General features: G+C 45.3%; 3 protein-coding genes and 1 long non-coding RNA gene across 6 annotated transcripts; 3 read left to right on the top strand and 1 right to left on the bottom strand.

Annotated features, from left to right (window-relative positions):
• Positions 1-1,437: 1,437 nt before the first annotated feature.
• LOC116890936 lies at positions 1,438-4,268 on the bottom strand. The gene is made up of 2 exons (XR_004386795.1): positions 4,097-4,268; positions 1,438-2,410 (listed from the first exon to the last, which is right to left on the bottom strand). It is a non-coding gene; the product is annotated as an uncharacterized LOC116890936 (long non-coding RNA).
• Positions 1,873-6,559, top strand: Wdr74 (WD repeat domain 74). 2 transcript variants are annotated; one of them, XM_032891576.1, is made up of 11 exons: positions 1,873-1,964; positions 2,042-2,148; positions 2,231-2,355; positions 3,524-3,599; positions 3,719-3,865; positions 4,001-4,102; positions 5,232-5,332; positions 5,413-5,468; positions 5,743-5,888; positions 6,020-6,076; positions 6,337-6,559. In XM_032891576.1, exons 1-11 carry the CDS (start codon positions 1,901-1,903, stop codon positions 6,511-6,513), a joined length of 1,158 nt encoding a protein of 385 aa, XP_032747467.1. In that variant the 5' UTR covers positions 1,873-1,900; the 3' UTR covers positions 6,514-6,559. The 2 variants fall into 2 exon arrangements, with proteins under 2 accessions (XP_032747467.1, XP_032747468.1); XM_032891577.1 differs by having other exon boundaries at positions 1,887-1,964; positions 3,719-3,733.
• Positions 6,560-6,650: 91 nt separating this feature from the next.
• On the top strand, positions 6,651-7,146 carry LOC116890935 (testis-expressed protein 54-like). The gene is made up of 2 exons (XM_032891578.1): positions 6,651-6,778; positions 6,895-7,146. The coding sequence occupies exons 1-2, from the start codon at positions 6,706-6,708 to the stop codon at positions 7,074-7,076; spliced, it is 255 nt and encodes an 84-aa protein (XP_032747469.1). The 5' UTR covers positions 6,651-6,705; the 3' UTR covers positions 7,077-7,146.
• A 187-nt stretch (positions 7,147-7,333) lies between these two features.
• On the top strand, positions 7,334-22,634 carry Stx5 (syntaxin 5). Of its 2 annotated transcripts, XM_032891574.1 has the most exons (11): positions 7,334-7,485; positions 8,156-8,399; positions 8,768-8,838; positions 8,952-9,007; positions 9,212-9,282; positions 14,510-14,626; positions 14,717-14,773; positions 14,869-14,950; positions 15,631-15,740; positions 15,874-15,995; positions 21,899-22,634. In XM_032891574.1, the coding sequence occupies exons 2-11, from the start codon at positions 8,175-8,177 to the stop codon at positions 22,056-22,058; spliced, it is 1,071 nt and encodes a 356-aa protein (XP_032747465.1). In that variant the 5' UTR covers positions 7,334-7,485; positions 8,156-8,174; the 3' UTR covers positions 22,059-22,634. The 2 variants fall into 2 exon arrangements, with proteins under 2 accessions (XP_032747465.1, XP_032747466.1); XM_032891575.1 differs by lacking the exon at positions 7,334-7,485 and having other exon boundaries at positions 7,512-8,399.
• The last annotated feature ends 20 nt before the right edge of the window (positions 22,635-22,654 follow it).

Here is a 22,654-nt window from a genome sequence, read left to right as displayed (position 1 = left end):
AAGCTGGGAAAACCTGATTTGTCAGAAGCAAGAACACAGTGTTTCCACTGATAATCTCAAACCAAATGTTTGAGGGTCTGTGATCCCCAGAACAAGTTTCATGTTTGGAGAGCTTGTTAGAGCAGATCCCCTCCTCCCTCCCTCCTTCCCTCCTCCCTCCCTTCCTCCCTCCCCTTTCAGTTTAAAGGTTTGTACCATATATTGGGAGAAGGTCTGACATACACACTTTTTGAGAGGCTATCTCTTAATTTTAGTCCTATGTAGTCCAGACTGCCTCACCCTTCTGAGTGTTAGAATTACAGGTGTGTGCCACCACAGTTGACTTAGATACGTTTTTTAAGATTATTTATGGGGTTGGGGATTTAGCTCAGTGGTAGAGCGCTTGCCTAGCAAGCACAAGGCCCTGGGTTTGGTCCCCAGCTCTGAAAAAAAAAAAAAAAAGAAAAAAAAATTAAAAAAAAAGATTATTTATTTAATGTATGTGAGTACACTGTTGCCATCTTCAGACACACCAGAAGAGGGCGTCAGAGCTCATTACAGATGGTTGTGAGCCACCATATGGTTGCTAGGAATTGAACTCAGGACCTCTGGAAGAGCAGTCAGTGCTCTTAACCACTGAGCCATCTCTCCAGCCCTAGGTACATGTTTTTTAAATTAATTTTGTGAACTTGTATTTTCCAAGTTAGAACATTGTTGGTGGTTTTATAAACTACTTTATTGGGTTATTCCAACCCTTATTCCACCCTAATTCCTTCCAATTCCCCAACACTAGGTAGGAGAGAAAAAAAGTTAGAGGGAAAGGGGGAAGGAGAAGACTTTTACAGGCTACTCCCTGCTGATTAGGGACATGGTGTTACTTGGGGCCAGCCCTATCATCATAGTCAGGATTTCTCCAGCTTCTTTTCAAACTTCAACAACAGGAACCAGAAGCATCAGTAGGAAACAGCAGCTGCCTTGTCTTCTTCACAGCGCCTCCACCCCTCTTGGGTCTCTGGCATTTAACCCTCTCCAGAGTCCCCATAATTCCAAATGTAAACTATCTGCAGCTGGCAAAAAAAAAAAATCATAGTCCTCCTAGATTATGAGACATCGTAGTTAACAGCTATGGACAAACTGAAGCACCACCTTATTCTACACCTGGGAATATATATATATTCACATGACTGGGGTCTTTAAGAAACAAAAATTCTGACTATAGACTCAATTTGAGCAAATAAAAATGATAACCAGGTCTCTACTTTTCAAGAAGAGATGGTTCAGTGGTTAAGAGCACTTGCTGCTCCTCCATAGGACCTTGGTTCCATTCCCAGCACCCATAAGACAATTCATAACCATCTGTATCTCTGGTTCCATCCAGGTGATCCTACGCCTCTGACCTCCTTGGACCTCTGTACCCATATGCAGACACACTTACCAATGATTAGAAAATAGAGAATAACTTCTGAAATTCTTTTAATAGTGATGGAGTCCTGGCTCCACACAGCACTGCAGTTCAGAAATTATGCTTTTCACAGACAGTGAGAGATGATCCTTTTCAGTTCTCCATAAACACGCGCGTGTGTGTGTGTGGTGTGTGGTGTGTGGTGTGTGGTGTGTGTGTGTGTGTGTGTGTGTGTGTGTGTGTGTGTTTTGTATTTTCAAGACAGGGTTTCTCTGTGCAGCGCAGCCCTGGCCATCCTGAAGCCTACATAGATCCTCTTTCCTCTACTGCCAGAGTGCACATTAAAAATGTGTGCCTTTTTTGAGGGTTGGCAGTAAGAGGGGAGGAAAGAAGGGAGAGAGGGAAACGACAGGTTAGTGCAGGTACAGAGGAAAAGACCCGCCTTGTCAAACTGAATCTGGCGCTCGCTGATGATGTAGTGCTGGCGCGCCGGAAGTGCAAGCCACAGGCTGGTCTGCGATGGCCGCTACCTCGGCTCGCTGGAACCATGTGTGGGTCGGCACTGAGACTGGAATCCTGAAAGGTGAGAATCTGAGTTGTTTGTGGGAAAGTGCAGGATTTACTTGTCACCCCAGCGTGACTGACGTCCTCGTCCCTCAGGGGTGAACCTTCAGCGGAAACTTGCGGCAAATTTTACTCCGTCGGGACAGCCACGGCGGGAGGAGGCAGTGAATGCTCTGTGCTGGGGCACAGGCGGCGAGACCCAGGTGAGTAGCCACTGGCCAGGCCGGAGCTAACTGGTGCCCTGCAGTCTTGCTCTTCTCCCATCATTCCTTTCTCTGTTGGCAGATTTTGGTGGGATGTGCGGACAGGACCGTGAGGCACTTTAATGCGGAGGAGGGTACATTCCAGAGCCAGAGATACTGCCCAGGCGGGGAAGGCACGTTCCGAGGTCTCGCCCAGGCCGATGATGGGTAAGGACCACATTCTAGGCCAGGTCACAGAGCGTTTGGGGCCCTCATGGATGAACTGAATACTTAAGTCAAACTCTTAGGTAATACAGCCCCTGGGATAGGTGACTGCAAGCAAGGTTCTTGTCTTCATCCCTATAATGTGCATTTATCGGATAGCTACTGAAGGCATGAAGGAAGAGTATAAGGATTTTTGGGTAAGACATTTGCCTTTATAGAGTTTGCATCTGAGATAGAATCTTATCCTGTCTCCTTTATAAGGTTCTATGCACATAGTTTAATGCTTTTGAACATGCGATTAAGTAGTGATTGACAAAAATACAAGATAATGAAGCTTCCAAAATGACGGTTAGGAAGGATCACCAAGGTTAGTAACCTGGGAGCAGCTTTTCTAGATCCATGAAGAAAGACCGCTGCTTTGGTAAATCAACAGGTGAGCTCCACACAGATATGCAGAGGATGGAGTTTTGACCTGGGTCTTGAAGTACAAGTATAATCTTGACAGAAGAGATAAAGACGTTCTGAAAAGCAGATACTAACTGAGCAGAGACTAAGGAGGAGTTAAAATACTAAAATGCTACCACATACATAGGACAAGTACCATTCGGAGTTTGAAGTCAAGGAAACATCATTGTACATGTACGTTTGGCTTTGTGTTTGGTTGAGATTAAATGGAAAGGGCTTTTGTACTAAGCTGGGGTTTCATTTCATAGATAATGGAGAGTATTTTGGGTTTGAATGGGAAGTGTCGTGGACAGAGCTCTGAACCTGTAGGAGTGAAGAGTATCACAAATGCTGTGCCACAGCCCAGGCAAGCAATCTGGAGCTTGAGCCTAGGTAGAGAGATGTGAGGAAGAACATAGGCACAGGTTGTCCAGAGCCTGGGAAAAGCTTGGGCTTCCAGGGAAGAGATGTATGCTACTGTTTGGGTTGGGTTGCTCATTTTGTGTGTGTGTGAGAGGGGAGAGGGAGGGGATGTTTTGTTGTTTGTTTTGGGACAAACACTATGGATGTCTCATTTAGCCAGGATGGCCCTGAACTCACTGTGTAGCTCAGACTGACTTTGAATTCCTGGTTCCCTCTTTACTTCCCATATTGTTAGAGGCAGGTTTGCGCCACAGAACCTGGCTTACACTTTTTAAAATCCCAATATTCCCTCAATTGCTTGCAGCACTCTTATCACATGTGTGGATTCTGGGATCCTCAGAGTCTGGTGTGAAAATGACAAGGAGGCATCCTCTGACCCAGTAAGGTTCAACTGTCCCAGTGATTGAAGAAGATGGGAGCGAGGGTAGGGGTCTGATGGGGAATTTGGTAAAGAAAAGATTAAGGACTTTGAGACTGACTCATCTCTGGTTCTTTTCAGCTCTTGGAACTGAAGGTGGGTCCTGGGGTGTGTAGGATGCGCCAAGATCCCACACACACACATGTGGTTGCAACATGTGGGAAAGAGAATGCTTTGAAAGTATGGGACCTACAGGGGTCTGAGGAGCCTGTGTTCAGGGCGAAGAATGTAAGTGATAAGGGGTGGGGAGAGGCTATGTCTGAGGTTGGGGGAAGTGAGCATAACCTAGATGAACTCGAGGGACTGGAGGAAACAGGTCAAGCCTACCATCACCTTGTGTCCCATATTTACCTTCCACACCAGGTGCGGAATGATTGGCTTGATCTGCGGGTTCCGATTTGGGACCAAGATATACAGTTCCTCCCTGGGTCACAGAAACTTGTCACATGTACAGGATACCACCAGGTGAGGTTCTTTGCTACTCCCGAATTGAAGTAGCTTGAATTCCGGAAGAAGAAAAGTGTCTCCTGACAGAGCGGGTTCTCAAAGCAGTGCATACTTTCTCCAGTGACCATGCCCGTGGCTGAGCCTACTACTTTCCCCTTACTGCATTCTAGAGTGGAATTCTTGAACTCTGGCATTCTACGCGTAGAAGGGAAAGCAAGGAGTATTCCTTTTACATTAGTTCCACAGGCAACAGATACCATGGGTGAACATCAGGTTGGCTGTCAAAACAATTTTATAATCCTTCCATGTAGTACTAACCAGGCTCATGGGATCTGACAATATTAGGCATAGTCTATCTGAGAACTTTGTAGGCCTTGTAAAGTCTGATTTGCTTTGGGGACCCCTTTAATGTCTCAGCTCTACCAGTCTTGTGTGAGGGCTTGGCGAGGAATCTTTTTTTTTTTTTTTAATTTATTTATTATCTATAAGTACACCGTAGCTGTCTTCAGGCACACCAGAAGAGGGCATCAGATCTCATTACAGATGGTTGTGAGCCACCATGTGGTTGCTGGGGTTTGAACTCAGGACCTCTGGAAGAGCAGTCAGTGCTCTTAACCACTGAGCCATCCCTCCAGCCCGAGGAATCTTTGTGGCTTATTTCGTTTGAAGTTCTGAGACTTGGGCAGGGTTGGGTCACTACTGTCATTTGTATAGTCTTGCACATTAAAGTCTGATATAGGTGCCAGGCTTTTGCTCACAACATATGAAAAGCTCCCCATTGCTCCCTCAGTAAGATTAAGCTTTTTTGTTCCTCACTTTTTATTCCTCCACTGCCCTTAGACTATGTTCATGAGGGCTCTTGCCCTTCTCCGAGTATTCTGAGATGAGATTAAGTACATACCTTAAATGAGAAAGCAGTCTTGCCAGGCGTGGTAGTACCCCTTTTAATCCCAGCACTCGGGAAGCAGGTGGATCTGTGAGTTTGAGGCCAATCTGGTCTACAGAACAAGTTCCAGGGCAAGCAGGGCTATGTAGAAAGATCCTATCTCAAAACAACAACAAATATTAGTCTACAGAAGGATGATGATAAGATATTAGGGACCAGAGTGGGTAAGGATACTCTTGTGAAATTTCAGTCTTCTTCTAGGTCAGAATCTATGATCCAGCCTCCCCCCAGCGCCGGCCAGTCCTAGAGGCCACCTATGGAGAATACCCACTGACAGCCATGACCCTGACTCCTGAGGGCAAGTGAGTGTTGAGGGAAAGGGAAACTGCTCTGGAAAGGCTCCAGAAGTTGTACTGAGCCCCTTCTTTGGTATCCTCCTTAGTTCTGTCATCGTGGGGAACACTCATGGGCAGCTGGCAGAAATTGATTTTCGGCAAGGTGAGTGGACCATGGGTTGCTTGAGGAGAGGGCAAAGAGAAAGTCAGGTCACTACTGAGTCACCTATCCTTGTTAGTGTCACATTCATTCTTTGGGTTCAAGTTCTGATTTCACCAAAAACTCTGTAACCTTGGACTAGTTATTTGATTCCTGTGTTTTTCTTTGCCTGTAAAATTGAAATGTCATTGGTAACTCCTGTTTCTAGGTTATTCTGAGGATTAAATACTGAAATGTAAGTGATTTCAACAGTAACTAAATAAATACCCTTCTCCAGGGCGTCTACTGGGCTGTCTGAAGGGGCTTGCAGGCAGTGTACGTGGGCTGCAGTGTCATCCTTCGAAGCCCCTGTTAGCATCTTGTGGCTTAGACAGAGTCCTGAGGATACACAGGATCCGCAATCCACGAGGGCTAGAGCATAAGGTGAGAGAGTTAAAATGTCATTCTCCCACTCTAACTTACCTTTTTTCTGAAGCTTCTCCCCTCTCCTGTGCCCCACATAAAAACGTTTCTGTCTCAGCTTGTCTGGGCTCAAAAACCCCTTTATTTTACAGGTTTATCTCAAGTCTCAACTGAACTGCCTTCTCCTGTCAGGCCGGGATAACTGGGAGGTGAGCAACTAGTTAGGTGTGAGAATTTGGGAGCCAAAGTCATGATGGCAAGGAATTCTCTGTGGAGAGAACAGGAGGCCAGGGCTTTCTCCTTACTGTAACTTAATTTCCTTGAGGAGTGCTCAAGCCTTTATAGGCAATTGCCAAGGGTGAGGTCCTTCAGAACACAAGGGCATTGGTTTTTTGGTACCCAGAGGAATTATTTTTCAGCCAGTCTGTTTCCCTGTCCCTGATTCCTGAATGTCCTTCTTGATCATCAGGATGAGCCCCAAGAACCTCAAGAGCCCAACCTAGTGCCCCCAGAAGACACAGAGACAGATGAACTTTGGGCGTCTTTGGAGGCAGCTGCCAAGCGAAAGCTCCCTGATTTGGACCAGAAACAAGGTGCTCTCCAAAGAAGGAAGAAAAAGAAGCGTCCTGGATCCACCAGTCCTTAAAGCCCCTTGCTCACTTTGTTAATAAACAGCCCAACACATACTGAGATCCTGGACCTTTTGTGATGGGAGAAAGGAAATCTTGTAGGTGGGAGGGGTTCCCTCACCTGGCCGTGGGAGACCTGACGTCATAAAAGCTAGGCCCAGAGCTAAGCTGGCTGGGGAGGGTGGCGGAGTCCTTCGCCTTTCGGGGCCATGGGCTGCTGTCAGGACAAGGACCATCCGGATGAGCAAGGACGGGAAGAAGTAACAGAGGAAGGCAGGGAAGGTAGGACTAGACACAAAAAAGGTCTCAAGACCGGGAATGGGAGTGGGAGGTGCCCCAAAGGGACTGCCCAGAGAAGGGAGCAGAACTGAATTAAGTGGATCCTGTGGTCCTTGTAGGCAATGAAGGGGACAACCTAGGCCGCCGTAAACAAAGATCTAACGAAAGTCTTCTGATCACCGTGCTGTGGCGCAGGCTATCCATGTTCAGCCGTCGGGGGTCTTCACGGTCAGGCAAGCAAGACAATCAGATGCAGGAGCGCAAACGTGAGGGCAGCCACAAGGAACCAGAAAAGGGCTGACTACAACCCTGGTCTCAGTCCTCCCCAACATCCAGAGAATAAAGTTGATATTGCGAATCGGCTGAGAACACTTAATGCTTAGGCTTCCAGCTTTGTAAGCTCCACAGCCTCAGGCTCTTTAAGGCTCCTGTAGCCCAGCCCCTCGAGATCTGTTCTGCTCTTTAGGGGCGGGGCCGCAGCGGCAGTCTAACCAATAAGAGCGGAGTCGAGTTTGCATGAGCAGGGGTGTGTTCCTTCTGTCACTGGGCTAAAAAAGAGGCGTGGCGCAGTAGCCACGTCACGGGGTTAGGGGTACGTGTAGGTGACGTGGCGGCTCCAGTTCTTTGGTCCGGCTTCCACTGCTTACAAGTCCGGCGAGGAGGCGGCAACGACCTGAGGAGAGTAGCGGTGGCGGTAGGCAACAGAAGAGGTAGGCATTCGCTCCAGTAGGAGTCCAGCCTCGGTTGGTCGGCTCAGTTCGGGGCAGCGGCTTGACTGGGGGGGAAGGGAGCCAGGGGCAAGTCCTGCTGGCGGCTCCGCGAAGCGAATATCCCGGTGTCCAATCAGGAAAGGTCTTGTTGAGAAAAACTTCGGCCCTGTCCAATCAGTGGCTGCAGTCTTCCAACAGGCGGAACTTTGACGGAGGTGGGACTTCCTGTTTCAAATAAACACTTAAGAGGTTTTTTTTTTCCCCCCCTCCGCCCTCTGGAGTGTGCCCACCTCTGGAGGTCCGTTGCCGTTTTCTATGAAAGGGTGAAGGAAATCACGTATACCAGAAGGCACGATTAAGACCTGGGCCAACTGCAAAGGTCTGGCTGGAAGTTCAGGGCCGCAGGACCAGGCTGTGGCTGTTTTCTCGACTTTAGGGCTCCCGGCCGGTGTTCTTGTAGTCAGCCAAGTTGGAAGGAGAATCTGAGGAGGCTTCGCCTTGGGCCTGGAGGAAGCTGACCATTCTCGCCGTGTCCCGGGTGCAGGATCTGCGGGTGGCCTTGGGCTCGAAAGTCTGTCAAATACGGGAAAGGGACTGAGGATTTGCTAGTTGAGGGTAAAGTTTGGGGAAACAGGCCGTTTGGAGAATGACATTCTCCTCTCCGCAACAGTCCGAGGTTATGCGACTCGATGATCCCGCGGAAACGCTACGGATCTAAGAACACGGATCAGGGTGTCTACCTGGGTCTCTCAAAGACACAGGTTCTGTCCCCTGCAACTGCTATCAATAGCAGCAGTGACATCGCTCCTTTGCCCACCCCGGTGGCCCTGGTGCCCTCCCCTCCCGACACTATGTCCTGCCGGGATCGGACCCAGGAGTTCCTGTCTGCCTGCAAGTCGCTGCAGAGCCGTCAGGTAAGGACCTGGAGTGGAAAGATCGGCGTGAGCCCATTTAGTTAATGCTTAGGTTTTGTTTGCTAGTCGTCTAAACTTGCTTAACAATTCTTAAGTAGTCGAATCTTACCAATAGGAGAGGAAGAATTGTCTTCAGGAGAAATTAAGAATACTTTAAGTAACTTGTCCTAAATACCACAAACCTAATCCTAGATGTAGGATTTAAACCTGCATCTCATTGTTTTCTTAGCTACAAACCACTGATAAATTTAGATTGTCTGACACCAGCAGCACTAGAGTGTTTAGTGGTTTATGTGAGGGAGCAGTGAAAAGCTGAGCATAAATAGCGAAGGGAATTAAAGTAGCAAATTTTTGATACTCCTTTTCAGAATGGAATCCAAACAAATAAACCAGCTCTGCACGCTGCCCGGCAGTGCAGCGAGTTTACCCTCATGGCCAGGTGAGTTAAGAGGGGCTTTGTGGTGGGGTGACACAGTGTTTTAAGAAGTAGATCTGCCTGGGATTGGCTGAGTGGAATTGGTCCACAACTTTCTCACTGATGATCATTTGCAGGCGCATTGGGAAAGATCTCAGCAATACATTTGCCAAGCTGGAGAAGCTAACAATCCGTGAGTGTTTGGGAGGCCTTTCCTAGGTGGGACAGTGAAACATAGTACTAGGAGGTGAGGCTCATGGAGGTTTTGTTTTATTTTTTCCTACGGTGCTGGGGATTTCTACCTTAAGGCAAGTTTCTCTACTACGGAACTGCTATCCTAGCTCTGTGAGCCTTGCTATTACCCTCACATGTTGTAATGTTTCATCCGTCTCTGCAGTGGCAAAGCGCAAGTCCCTCTTTGATGATAAAGCAGTAGAAATTGAGGAGCTAACATACATCATCAAACAGGTGAGCCGCTAGCCATCAGGAGAGCCCAGCATTCTAATTAGATTACTTCCATCATTTTCCATCGCCATGAATCCCCAGGGTAAGTATCTAGACCCGTGTCCAAACACCCTGCTCCTCCATTGAGTCAGTAGACACTTAGGATCGTCTAGTGTTTATAAAGCACTGTTCTAGATGCTGGTGAGAGAACTGTGAAGCAAGATGATTGTCTTCAAAGGCTTGTTTTCCTTGAGAGTTACCTGGCATCAAAAGCCTTGGCTTAAAATGAGTAGGTGTTAGCATAGAAAAGGTTTACAAAGTGATGAATGAAGCAGGATTCTGGGAAGGTTGACCAAGTATGTGAAATCTGAGCTGGGAGGTAGGCTGGGGAGGCTATATGCAGCAGTTCAACCAGGTGGTGCCTATGTCTTTAGTCTCAGCCCTCAGGAAGCAGAGGCAGACAGACCTCTGTAGTGAGGAGAATGTTTTTGTTGTATTCACACGTGTAGGTCTGTGGGGCTGCTTCGAACTTGGCCAGCTGCAGATAGTCTATGATTGTGTGATGTTTGGAATGCTGGGAATTGTTCACAGGGTATATAAATGCTAGAAGCCCCCCCACCCCCAAGAGGTAGGGTTGGTGGTTATTTCAAGGAGAGTTAGTAGTCATGCTCAAAGAAGAACTAAGAAAGAAACTAGATTCACCGATCTCTATCTCTTTTCCCTTCCTCTTCTTTCTCTCCTATTTAGTTGATAGGGGAGCACAGAGTGTGTATATGTTGTGGGGTGGGTGAGGAAGAGTGGGAAAAGGAGGTCCACAAAGCAGCAAAGGCACGCTACAGATCTCTGAGTTTGAGGCCAACCTGGTCTACATAGTGAAGTTCCAGGACAGTTAGGGTTGCAGAGAAATTTTCCCAAACAAACAAACAAAAGCAAAGGGAAGGTTCAAGTATCAGGTGTTACATTCTCTGTGATTACCTATGTTTGTTTCTTCCCTCCATCCCTTCTACTTTTCCAAAAAGAAGAAAAGGAGTGGGAACAAAAGGTGCACAGATGCCCTGGGAGCAGCTGCTTTGCTTCAGTTTTGAGACTGTCTACATAAATAGCCCAGGCCCGTGTTTTTGTATGTTTTAAGACCTGTTTCCCTACGTATCCATGGCTATCCCGGAACTTCATTTGTAGACCAGATTAGCCTCAAAGCCAGAGCTGTGCCTGCCTCTACTTCCCGAGTACTGAGATTAAAGGCAAATGCTACCATGCATAGCTCCATCCTGGTGTTTTTGATTCTCCTACTTCAGCATCCAAAACACAGGGATTATACCATGTGTCACCAGGATCTTCCTTTCTGCTTGGTCACATGTACATTAGAAATGCTGATAATAGTGTCTGGCCTGACCTGACTGTTGGTTACTGACATGAGTGACTGGCAAGAAGTTGGTTGTTAACTGAGTGGCTAGTTGTAAAGAGCATTGTGGGCTTTGATAACACATGTAAAATCGTCCTGACTGGTCTTCAGGGCACAGAGTTTGGTCAGGAATGTGGATGGGACGGGCTAGAGGCTAAAAAGGCAGCTTGTGTGGCTCTAGTACAAATATGCTGGTCTTCCAAGAGCAGGCCCCATTTAAGGTGTGCTGTGGTGATGGAAGAGAATATTAGATTACTACTGGGATATTACTACTTACCACTTAAAAACTATCCCACTGCATTCTGAAGAACTTGAAGTGGCTTTGTCACCCACTTAGGTTGTGACCTTGTGTGAACTCCTAACTTCTGAGTTGCCACTGTCTTATCAGTAAGGCAGATCTTGTGAGGATCTTTTGTTTGTTTCTGTCAATCCATGACACTGGCTTTTTCAAGGCCAAGACTACTGGATTGGTTGATCCAAGCTGGTTTGGCTGAAGACGTGATATTTGAGCTATGTTTGAATAGTGAGAAAAAGTAATTCATCTGAATACATGCATTTCAAAAAGTGGGAATGCCCATTTCAAAAGTGGGCATAGCCAGAGGAAAGGCCTCAAGTGTGGGCAGCGTGCAACAGGTTAGGAAAGCCCAGGAGCAGAATACGGTAGAAGTAGGCAGTGGCCAGACGGGTCCTGTATAAAGCAGCTTAGGCATTTAGGTGTTGCAGTAAAATAGAGATTTCTTTTATCCGAGCTAGTGCTGGCGCCGTAGGGCCACATGGCATCTGCGGGATATTTTCATTTCTGTTAGTAAAGTGTCTCACCTGCTAAGCGCCATCCCATCTCACACTGCCGACGGCTACTTTCTCAGCCCCACAGCAATCTCTCTACCCATCTCTACCCAAGGCGGGCCGCTGCCACACCAGTTTCATACAGAGACCACCTATCTCTCTACTCTCTTACTGTGGACTCAGTTAAGTCACCACATGAAAGAACACACACACAATAGCCTCTGATCCAATTGCTAAGATATAATTTGCCCATCTGGACATACAAGATCCTGTACACACCCATCCCTTAAAAATGGTCATAACAACCTGTATCTATGGGCAGAGAAGAATCTTAACATCTGCCGCCATGTTCTCCCAGCTCCTTCTCTTTCTGGCTCCGGCTCCTTATCTCCTTTCTAAAACTTTTCTCCATCCTTCCTTCTCGTCCAGTGACAGGCCTCGTTCTATCCTGTACCTGTCTTCCCGCATAAAGATATCAACTTACATTTAGGTTGTATTCTAAATTGTGTGATAAACTCTTGATTTTTTTAAAATGATTTATTTACTATATATAACTACACTGTCACTGTCTTTAGCCACACCAGAAGAGGCCATCAGATCTCATTACAGATGGTTGTGAGTCACCATGTGGTTGCTGGGATTTGAACTCAGGACCTCTGGAAGAGCAGTCGGTGCTCTTAACCACTGAGCCATCTCTCCAGCTCTAAGCTCTTGACTTTCAAGCAGAGTGATGACAGTACCCTGGTTTTGGTTTTGATCACACTGGGCATTATTTAGGCAGCAGATCTTAGAAAAGCAGACTAGACAGAGGGTAGTCACTTAGGAGGCTCTTGGAGATGTTTTGAGAGTAAACAAGGTGGTTAGGGTACATGAGGTAGAAAAGGACATGGTATGGATAGATTTAGAATATATACTGGAAGACAAGGCCAAAAATGCTATGACGAAAAGGAGAATTTTGAGTTGCGGATTTGTTTGTTTGTTTTTGAAGACAGGGTCTCGCAATATAGACCAGGCTTGCTCTGCATTCATGCTTCTGCTTCCCAAGTGTTGAGATTAAAGGTATTGCATCACCACATCTGCTTAAAAACATTTTTTAAAAATATGTATGAGTGTTTTGTGTATCTGTTTGTACCACATATGTGCCTGATGCTTGTGAGACCAGAAAAGGGCATTGGGTACCCTAGAACTACCGTAGCAGTTGGTTTTGAACTACCGTATAGTTGTTGATAGTAAACCTGTGTCTTCTACAAGAGTAATAAGTGCCAGATCTCCAGCCTCTTTGTTTGTATTTTAAGGGAGGGTCTCTGTGCCTGAGAGATGGCTCAGCAGTTAAGAGCACTGGCTGTTCTTCCAGAGGTCCTGAGTTTAATTCCCAGCACCCACATGGCAGCTCACAACTGCCTGTAATTCCAAGTGTAAGGGATCCGGTATCCTTACATAGACATGCATACAGGCAAAACATCAATTCACACAAAAATAAATCTTTAAAACAAAGTAGAGTCTCATTCCATAACTCAGTATAGACTGGCTTACACTAAAACAGTCTGCCTGCCGCAGGTGGGGTTTAAGTGTAAGCCACCATGACTAACTAGGCATCTTTCACCAGACGGTGCAGTCACTAAAATGGAGAGAGCAGCAAAGGATCTGTGGCCTGGAGATAATAGATGAAGAGTTAAGTAGAAGAGGGGGTTTTAAATGCAAAAGCTTAAATGGTAAATACAGAAAAAGCAGTCAATGGGCTTTGTTTGGGTGCAAGGAAAGAAAGCCAGGGCCTGCATTTGCTGCCCTATACCCCAGACCTTTTACTATATTTGATACAGTACTGCGTATACAGTAAGTGCTTAATAGATTATCAGGAGATTTTACCTGTACAGCCATTATCATAGATTATAGTTTACAGTCTCATGTAGGTATGCTAAGGAGATAGTGAGAGATTAGAAGCTTTCATCTTGAGTTCCCGTGTGGGAATAGTACTTTTCTTAAGCTAGACCCCAAGGGAAGGAGCTATTATGGCATACAGACCTAGAAATGCGTTTGGGTCAGAAACTCAAGGAAGGTAGACATGTCATCAGTGAAAGTAAGTCCAGGGTTCTGGAGAGGAGGGAGGTTTGGTGTACTTAGAAAGTCTATAGAGATGCTTACATTTTATCTTAAATATATTTCTCAGACTATTTAAAGAATTTTTAAAAAGATTTCTTTATTGTATATAAGTACACTGTAGCTGTCTTCAGACACACCAGAAGAAGGAATCAGCTTCCATTACAGATGGTTGTGAGCCACCATGTGGTTGCTGGGAATTGAACTCAGGACCTCTGGAAGAGCAGACAGTGCTCTTAACCCCTGAGCCATTGCTCCAGCTCTTATACTATTTTTTTTTTAAAGATTTATTTATTTCAATGTATGTGAGTACACTGTCACTCTCTTCAGACACACCAGAAGAGGGCATCAGTTCTCATTACAGATGGTTGTGAGCCACCATGTGGTTGCTGGGATCTCAGGACCTCTGGAAGAACAGACAGTGCTTTTAACCTCTGAGCCATCTCTCCAGCCCCTCGACTCATGATTCTTGATGACTTCCATTCTGGTACTTTCCTGGGTCATAGTATATCAAGACAAGTTTTTTTTTTGCCCTCATGGGAGAACAGAATGCAGGTGACACATAGGCTGTGATAGGAAGTCACTGTATATTTGAAGAAATAAGTCATAGCTAATCTTTTGCAACATTAGAAATTCTGTGTAAAGATTTGCTGTTTTGTCTTTTCCTGAGTAATATTCAGGTACTCTGTCAGCATCTTGTAGGTACAAAGCTTTGCCTGTGAAAGGGCTATGTGGCCTCATGGGTAGAGCAGAAAGGTAGTGGGCAGACAAATCGTTCATTTACAAATGCTGAATCCAGTTTCCCTCTTCTGTAAGGAATGAACAGAGCCTGAACACCCTAGTGCTACCTTCTAACCTGACTAGACACTCACACCACTAGTGGGTTTTCTCTGTCTTCCCTGCCGGAGACAGCCATAGTTGCAGCAGTGACTGAAGACTGCTTAATACTCTTCTGGTCTCTTCCAGGACATCAATAGCCTCAACAAACAAATTGCTCAGCTTCAAGATTTTGTGAGGGCCAAGGGCAGCCAGAGTGGCCGGCATCTGCAGACCCATTCCAACACCATTGTAGTTTCATTGCAGGTGGGACTTTGGGGATAGGGGGAGGGAGGAGAGGGAGAGAACGAACAGAAAGTATCTTCTTTGAATAACCCAATTGTCCTTGCCTTTTAGTCAAAACTGGCTTCCATGTCCAATGACTTCAAGTCTGTTTTGGAAGTGAGGACTGAAGTAAGTGGGATCTGTAGGTGGGTAGCACTCTGGTTTGGGGCTGACCTCCCTACTGTCCAGAGACTCAGGATCTTTTTGTTTCTTCACAACATCAGAATCTGAAACAGCAGAGGAACCGTCGGGAACAGTTCTCCAGGGCGCCAGTGTCGGCACTGCCTCTGGCCCCCAACAACCTTGGTAAGTCGGAGGTACTGTGGGAAACCTAGGGCTAAGTTCTTCTGGGTTTAGTAGCATCCTGTAAACTTTAGAGTGTAAACACAGCAGTAGAGTAGGAGATTGGAACGGCCAGAATGGTACTGTGCATTTTATCAGAAAAATGAGTGTTGACTTTCTGTACTTAGTCACATTCTCTCATTTAATTTTCACAACCATCCTTTGGAAAAGCAACTATTGTTAGTTCCATTTAACAGATGAGGAAACTGAGACTCAGATCAAATAATCCATTCAGAGCTGGATTTAAATCTAGTGCCAGTGGATTTTCAATGTGTTTTTATTTTTAAAGCTAGTGTCTCATGTAGCTTGGGCTGGCCTCTAGCTTGTTAGCTGAGGACTGAACTGCCTCTGCCTCCCTGTTGCTAGTATAAAAGGCATGCACCACCATTCTAAGCTTGAACTGCACTTGTGTGCTCTGTGTGTGTGTGTGTGTGTGTGTGTGTAAGAGAGAGAGAGAGAGAGAGAGACAGACAGACAGACAGACAGACAGACAGGGTCTCTCTATGTTATCGTGGCTGGCAGATTAGATTGGCTTCAAACTCAATAGAGATCCTCTTGCCTCAGCCTCAGGAATGCTGGGATTAAAGGTGTGTGCCAACTGCTTTTAACCATTAAAATATACCATGTCCTGTTTTCCTTTCCAGGAGGTGGTCCCATAGTTTTGGGAGGAGAGTCCCGAGGAGCCTCCAGGGATGTGGCCATCGACATGATGGACCCTAGAACAAGCCAGCAGCTTCAGCTCATTGATGAGCAGGTACTCAAGCTCTGAAGTCCAGAGGATCAGTTTCTCTGTTGTCTTGTGTGCTCCCCATAGTGTTTGGAATGTGTCATGGTGAAAATGTCTTAAATACTTCAGCCCCAGTTCATGGTGCTTTCTTCTTCTGAAGGATTCCTACATCCAGAGTCGGGCAGACACCATGCAGAACATTGAGTCTACAATCGTTGAGCTGGGCTCCATTTTTCAACAATTGGCACACATGGTTAAAGAACAGGAGGAAACAATTCAGAGGTGAGACACTCACGATATACAGTGCAGCCTACTCTTCTCCATGCACTGATATCCTGAAGTCCTCAGGTGTCACAGCTTGGTGTTCTTTGGAAGAGTGGAGTGAATCCTGCCTACCCACCAGTCCTAATTCACCTGCTTCTACTCCCTGCTTCTATTCTACTCCTTCAGTAAGAACTTACTGAGGGGCTGGTGTGGTGATGCACGTATGCCTTTGATTCCAGCACTCTGGAGACAGAAACAGGCAGAACTCTGTAAGTTTGAGGCCAGCCTGGTCTACATAGTGAGTTCAGGGATAGCCAGTGGCCTTGTTGGGTAAAGGCATTTTCTGCACAAGCCTAGTAGCACGAGCTTGGCAACTGCAGCCAGGTAAAGGCGACAGTCCAGCACCGACCAGAACACACCAGAACAGGGCATCAGATCCCATTACAGATGGTTGAAGCCACCATGTGGTTGCTGGGAATGGAACTCAGGACCTCTGGAAGAGCACAGTTAGAGCTTTTAACCCCTGAGCCATCTCTCCAGCCCATAAGTCTAATTTTTAAAACTGGGTATTGTGGCATATGCCTTTATTCCTAGTACTCCAGAAGTAGAGTCAGACAGATCTGAAGGTTTATTTTTTTTTAATTTAGTGTTTTTAGATTGTGTGTGTGTGTCTATCTGTCTGTCATCTATCTGTCTATCTATGTGTCTTAGTCTTATCTGCATTTGTGTGTATGGAACAATGTTTACGCATTGGTGTCCACAGAGCTCAAGAGAGGGCTCAGATTCCTGGGAACTAGAGTTAACAGATGATTGTGAAATGCCATGTGGGTACTAGGAATTGAACCCAGGTAGGTCCTCTGCAAAAGTAGCAAGTGCTCTTAATTTTAATTGCTAAGCTATCTCTCCAATACTGAGATGTCTTGAATTTGAGGCCAGCCTGGTTTATATAGCAAGTTGCAGACTAGTCAGGTCTACTGGTGAAGTCTTGTTTCAAAACAACCAACTAAACAAACATGTTTTCAGTGTTACCTTCATTCTGTTGTTAGGCTCTCCTGTCTTGTCTCAGACTAGCTTTAAATTCACTTTATAAGAGTAGCCTAGGGGTTGGGGATTTAGCTCAGTGGTAGAGCGCTTGCCTAGGAAGCACAAGGCCCTGGGTTCGATCCCCAGCTCCAAAAAAAAAAAAAAAAAGAGTAGCCTAATCTCCTGCCTTTATCTCCCAAGAGTTAGATAATAGACAGGTGACACACCATCCTGTCAGTTTTTTTAAAAAAAAAATCACAATTTGGGAGCCAGGTAAGACCACCCTTAGCAATTAGTAAGCTCTTACTTCAAAAATTAAGAATAAATGATCTGGAGAGGGCTGGAGGAGATGGCTTGGCGGGGGAGAGTGCTTGTTGCACAAACGTAAGGGCCGGAGTTAAAATCCCAAGCACCCCACACAAAAGCTAGGTATGGCCTCAAATACTTGAAACCCCAGTGTGAGCAAAGGCAGGAGCTAAGACCAGTGCAGCAGCTCACTGGATTTAAAATGTCAGCAGCAGAAAATGGCAGTGTTGTTAGTGATATAGCAGCCTGAGAAGTATGTAGAACCTGAGGGATATGGGTGCTCCGTTCAGGAAAGAATCTCAGGACGAAGCAGAAAGACAGTGAACCTGAGAAGGGGAACTGCAGTTCTTACCAAGGTCTGGTCATTATGTTGAAAACTGAGGTGTCAGCCAGCGTCAGAATGAGGTGTAGGAGTTTCCTGATTGATGGTCTTTTTATTTCCTGACTCTTCTGCCTTGTCAAGAGGAAAGGCCGCATGCCTTGCAGTTCTTATAGCTTGAAGTTGTTTGCTGGCCTTGTCACTATTTACTATTCTTCAGAACACAAAAGCCTGGTTCTCTAATATGTTATTTGGAAAAACCAAATACAGGCTTCAGTAGCTCTGCTCATATTACTTTGTATGGAATAGCTTGAAAGAAGATGCTGTGTAACTTGTATCTCATTAGGAAGCCTTTAATGTCAGACTCTTTATCTCAAGGAGTACAGCTATCAGATATAGTCTTCCACCCCAGGATCAATCCCAGGACATTGTACATGCTGGACAGTGTTCTACCACTCAGTTAAACACTCAGTCCCTGTTTTTAGCTTTTTTCCCTCTTGAGTGAAAACCTCAAGCAAAGCTCAGCAGATAAGGTTGCTTGCTTTATATAAAGCCTGATGGCCTGAGTTTGATCCCTAGGACATACATAGTGACAGAAAACCAATTTTCACATGTTCTTTGACCTCCACATGAGGGCCATGGTACATGCATACTTATATATGTACACATAGACACACAAAATAAATGTAAAAAAAAATTTTAAAGCTCCATCTAGACAAAAATTACATATACTTGATTATGAAGGTTTTTCCAGTCTGTTCTGTAGTTCTGGCATGGAACTCTGAGTGTGAGTGACTCCTGCCTCCCAAATACTGAGATTAAAAGCCCTGCACCACCATCCTTGCCTGGCCTTATTTGTGACTTTTTTTTTTTTTTTTTTTTTTTTAAGATTCATTTTTTTTATATGTGAGTACACTGTAGCTGTCAGACACACCAGAAGAGGGCATCGGATTCCATTACAGATAGTTGTGAGCCACCATGTGGTTGCTGGGAATTAAATTGGAAGAGCAGTCAGTGCTCTTAATCACTGAGCCATCTCTCCAGCCCTTTTTTTTTTTTTTCTTAAAGACAGGGTTTCTCTGTGTAGCCTTGGCTGTCCTGGAACTCTCTCTCTGTAGGCCAGGCTGGCCTTAAACTCTTGACACTTTAACTGAAAAAGGATTTTTTTTTTTCCCCACCAGTCATGGTGGCACATTACCTTCAATACCAGAAGTTGAAGACAGGTTATCTCTGTGTGTTCCAAGCCAGCCAGGCATAGTAAGTTCCAGGTCAGCCAAGGATACACAGTAGGACCTTGTCTCAGAAAAATAAAAGACAACCAGCAGAATTAGTGTTGTCTGCAGGTGTGTGTTGGTGCACAAGTAACACAGCAGCTGTGGAGATGTTTCTCTCCTACCATATGGCTCCCAGGGATCTCAGTCAGACAAGTACCCTACCTGCTGTGCCGTCTTCCCCAGCTCCTCTGTAATCTTTTATATACCAGGTTGCATTTATCAGGTTTATCTATTTTTGTTAAGCAAAGCTATTTATAATTGCCATAGTGAGCTTTATTCATTGTGAGATAACAAATGTACTCACAGGGATGGAGTGATGGCTCGGCGGTTAAGAGCACTGACTGCTCTTCCAGAGGTCCTGAGTTCAATTCCCAGCAACCACATGGTGGCTCTCAGCCATCTGTAATGGGATCTGATGCCTTCTTCTGGTGTGTCTGAAGACAACTATAGTGTACTCATATACCTTAAATAATTCTTTAAAAAACAAAACCAAATAACTTCCACTAAAAAATGTAAAGGGCTGGGCCTGGTAGCATATGACTTTAATTCCAAGCACTCAAAGGTGAGCCTCTGAGTTTGAGACCAGACTAGGTCTAGCCAATCAGTTCCAAGACCCAGAACTACACAGAACCATCTCAAACAACGAAACAAAGTAGTTATGGCCAAAAGCTATGAACCTGATACTTTGACCTCTCCAATGTAGAAAAAGAAAAAAACAAAAAACAAAAACAAAACAAAAAACTACAATTCAGGCTTCTGAATTTATGACACTGAGATGAACTCAGTCCTCATGTTTGTCTTCACAGGACCTTAATCTTGCAGCCCTTTGTCCAGCCCTTCCTCTCTATTTCTAGGCCCCACATAGGCCATACTCAGCCCCTATAGGGCTCTGTGTCACAGATCCATTTTTTTTTTTTTTTGGTTCTTTTTTTCGGAGCTGAGGACCGAACCCAGGGCCTTGCGCTTCCTAGGCAAGCGCTCTAACCACTGAGCTAAATCCCCAACCCCCACAGATCCATTTTTAAAAGTCAAGATGTATGGCATCGGGTTGGGGATTTGGCTCAGTGGTAGAGCGCTTGCCTAGCAAGCACAAGGCCCTGGGTTCGGTCCCCAGCTCTGAAAAAAAGAAAAGGAAAAAAAAAAAAAAAAGATGTATGGTATCATGCATCACTTACTGATAGGGCTGGGTCTGAAATTTGTCCTTAGATGACTTTACCATTCACAGAGTAGAGTTATGTGAGCTCAAATGACTTTTATGTCAGTAGGCAATACAATCCTAGTGGACTGTCCTGCTTTATGTGTAGACTACCTTGTCTGAAACATCTTGTTACATAGGATGGTATTTGGGTTTTAAATTACTTTCAAGGCATGTGTGTTATGTTGTATGAGCATGTGTAGACCAGAGGAGGCATCAGATGTCCTTTTTTTTTTTTTTTTTTTTTTTTGAGCTGGGGACCAACCCAGGGCCTTGCGCTTTGCTAGGCAAGTGCTCTACCACTGAGCTAAATCCCCAACCCCTTCTTTTTTTTTTAAATTATTTTTATCTAATTTAAAAAAATTTTTTGAGACAGGGTTTCTATGTGTAGCCCTGGAACTCACTCTGGAGACCGGACTGGCCTCAAACTCAAATTAGCCTGCCTCTGCCTCCCAAGGGCTGGAATTAAAGATGTATGCCACCATGTCTGACTATTTTATTCTCCTTGAAATAGGGCCTCCCTTAGCCTAAAACTTGACTTTTGTTGGTTTGGTTGGTTGGTTAGTTAGTTAGTTAGTTTTTTTCAACCAGCAAAACCCAGCTCTTTTCTTTCTACACTTACTTGCTGTGCTCTGGTTATGGGCACAGTTAAGACTGTGGCCAGCTTGCTGTGTGGGTGCTAGAATCCAAATTCAGGTCCTCTTGGTTGTCAAGTAAGCACTTTAATACTGAGTTATCTACCCAGCCACAATATTTGGGTTTTAGGACTATATATGTAGGGCTAGAGAGATGGCTCAGCCATTAAATGCTAGGCTCACAACCAAAAGGAGAAGGGTTGTATATGTAGATTGGCTGGAAGTTTTGTTTGCCCCAGTGAGTTTTCAAAATTGTCCTTCCTCTGAGGAGTTGTTCCCCCAAGATAATGTTCCCTGGATGTAAGAGTTGTATTATTCTTTTTTTTTTTTTTTTTTTTTTTTTTAGAGCTGGGACCGAACCCAGGGCCTTGTGCTTCCTAGGCAAGCGCTCTACCACTGAGCTAAATCCCCAACCCCGAGTTGTATTATTCTTTGAGTTCCTGTCTATATTAAGATGTTCCTATCACCCAACAAGGATTTTCTGACTATAATGGTTTGAACTTCTCTCCCCATTAATCACATGCAATACATATTCATTATTGGAAAAAAAAAGCAGGAAATGTTTATGAGTAAAACTTACAGCATTTGGGGTACTCATATAGATTGGAGGCTCATTTAACTCACTGAAAATTAAAACCTCATGAGGAGCTGGAGAGATGGCTCAGTGGTTAAGAGCACTGACTACTCTTCCAGAGGTCCTGAGTTCAATTCCCAGCAACCACATGGTGGCTCACAACCATCTGTAATGGGATCTCCTACCCTCTTCTGGTGTGTCTGAAGACAGTGACAGTGTACTCACATACATAAAATAAATAAGTCTTTAAATAAAAAAAAAAAAAACCAGATAAATAAGAAATCTCATGAAAGGAGTAGGGTTTATATCAATTATCTCATTTTTTAGATGTGGAAAATAAGACTGGTTAAATAATTCAATCATAAGCTAATAACTGGCAGGACACTTTAAAGCTAGAATCAAACATGATCTACTACCCTCAAAAAACTTGATGTGTATATGTATGTATGTATGTGTATACACACACACAGAGAGTTAACGTAGTATCAAATACTTTTTACTTCTACATATTGTGATCACCTTCCCATATCAATAAATGGATGTCTTTAACCTTCTTCAACCCAGTGTTCCTCTCTGTTTTATCTCCTGTTTCCAGGATTGACGAGAATGTGCTTGGAGCCCAGCTGGATGTTGAGGCCGCCCATTCAGAGATCCTCAAGTACTTCCAGTCAGTCACCTCCAATCGGTGGCTCATGGTCAAAATCTTCCTCATCCTCATTGTCTTCTTCATCATCTTTGTGGTCTTCCTTGCCTGAACCCTCCTCCCTCATTCTGAGCCACTCCATGGAGGGCCTGGAACCCTCCTGGGAGGACAGGTGGCCACTATTGCCACTGAGCCTGTGCAAGGTAGTTGGGAGAAAGGCCATTTCCTTGGAACTGCTAAGAATGGCCAGTGTCCCTGATTCCCCACCCTTGTCTCTGGCCACTCTGTCCTACCCTCAGGCCCATGAAACACACTGGTTCTGGATTTGGCCTCTGCTGTGAAGTGGCTGGGAACAGAAGCCAGCTGGGGGCCAGTGGGGAGGCTGTCTCCACCATGAGATTTTTATAAACCCATGCCAGCCTCCCCTAAAGGTAACTGGCAGCAAGAGGAGAGAATGCCCTTCCTCGCCTTCTGGAGAGTGAGGTGAGGAAGTAAAACTATCCCAGGGACCAACTTAATCATCTGGGTCATCTAGAACTTGACTGCCACCTTCTCCTCACCATGTGAGGTGGGGGGGGGCTCTGAGCCCTACAGTTGCACAAACCTGACTTTGGCTACTGGTGACTCTCAATCTGCCAAACATGCTGCAGCCTGTTTCCTCCCAATTACAGCAAGACTGTCAGCCTCACTAGTGATGTTGTCGTTTCT

This window comes from Rattus rattus, chromosome 2 (assembly GCF_011064425.1).
Source record: "Rattus rattus isolate New Zealand chromosome 2, Rrattus_CSIRO_v1, whole genome shotgun sequence".
Classification (NCBI taxonomy): Eukaryota; Metazoa; Chordata; class Mammalia; order Rodentia; family Muridae; genus Rattus; species Rattus rattus.
The sequence above is the reverse complement of the archived record's forward strand: the minus strand, read 5'-3'. Positions and strand labels throughout refer to the sequence as shown.

What these genes read in the sequence shown, in the direction of transcription:
- Stx5 (XM_032891574.1), top strand. Translation starts at nt 8,175, where the DNA reads ATGATCCCGCGGAAACGCTACGGATCTAAGAACACGGATCAGGGTGTC. An exon ending in AGTCGCTGCAGAGCCGTCAG is followed by an intron (nt 8,400 to 8,767) that starts GTAAGGACCTGG and finishes ACTCCTTTTCAG; the next exon opens with AATGGAATCCAAACAAATAA. An exon ending in TTTTGGAAGTGAGGACTGAA is followed by an intron (nt 14,774 to 14,868) that starts GTAAGTGGGATC and finishes TCACAACATCAG; the next exon opens with AATCTGAAACAGCAGAGGAA.
- Wdr74 (XM_032891576.1), top strand. Translation starts at nt 1,901, where the DNA reads ATGGCCGCTACCTCGGCTCGCTGGAACCATGTGTGGGTCGGCACTGAG. An exon ending in AGGAGGCATCCTCTGACCCA is followed by an intron (nt 3,600 to 3,718) that starts GTAAGGTTCAAC and finishes GGTTCTTTTCAG; the next exon opens with CTCTTGGAACTGAAGGTGGG. An exon ending in CACGAGGGCTAGAGCATAAG is followed by an intron (nt 5,889 to 6,019) that starts GTGAGAGAGTTA and finishes TTTATTTTACAG; the next exon opens with GTTTATCTCAAGTCTCAACT.
- LOC116890935 (XM_032891578.1), top strand. Translation starts at nt 6,706, where the DNA reads ATGGGCTGCTGTCAGGACAAGGACCATCCGGATGAGCAAGGACGGGAA. An exon ending in AACAGAGGAAGGCAGGGAAG is followed by an intron (nt 6,779 to 6,894) that starts GTAGGACTAGAC and finishes TGGTCCTTGTAG; the next exon opens with GCAATGAAGGGGACAACCTA.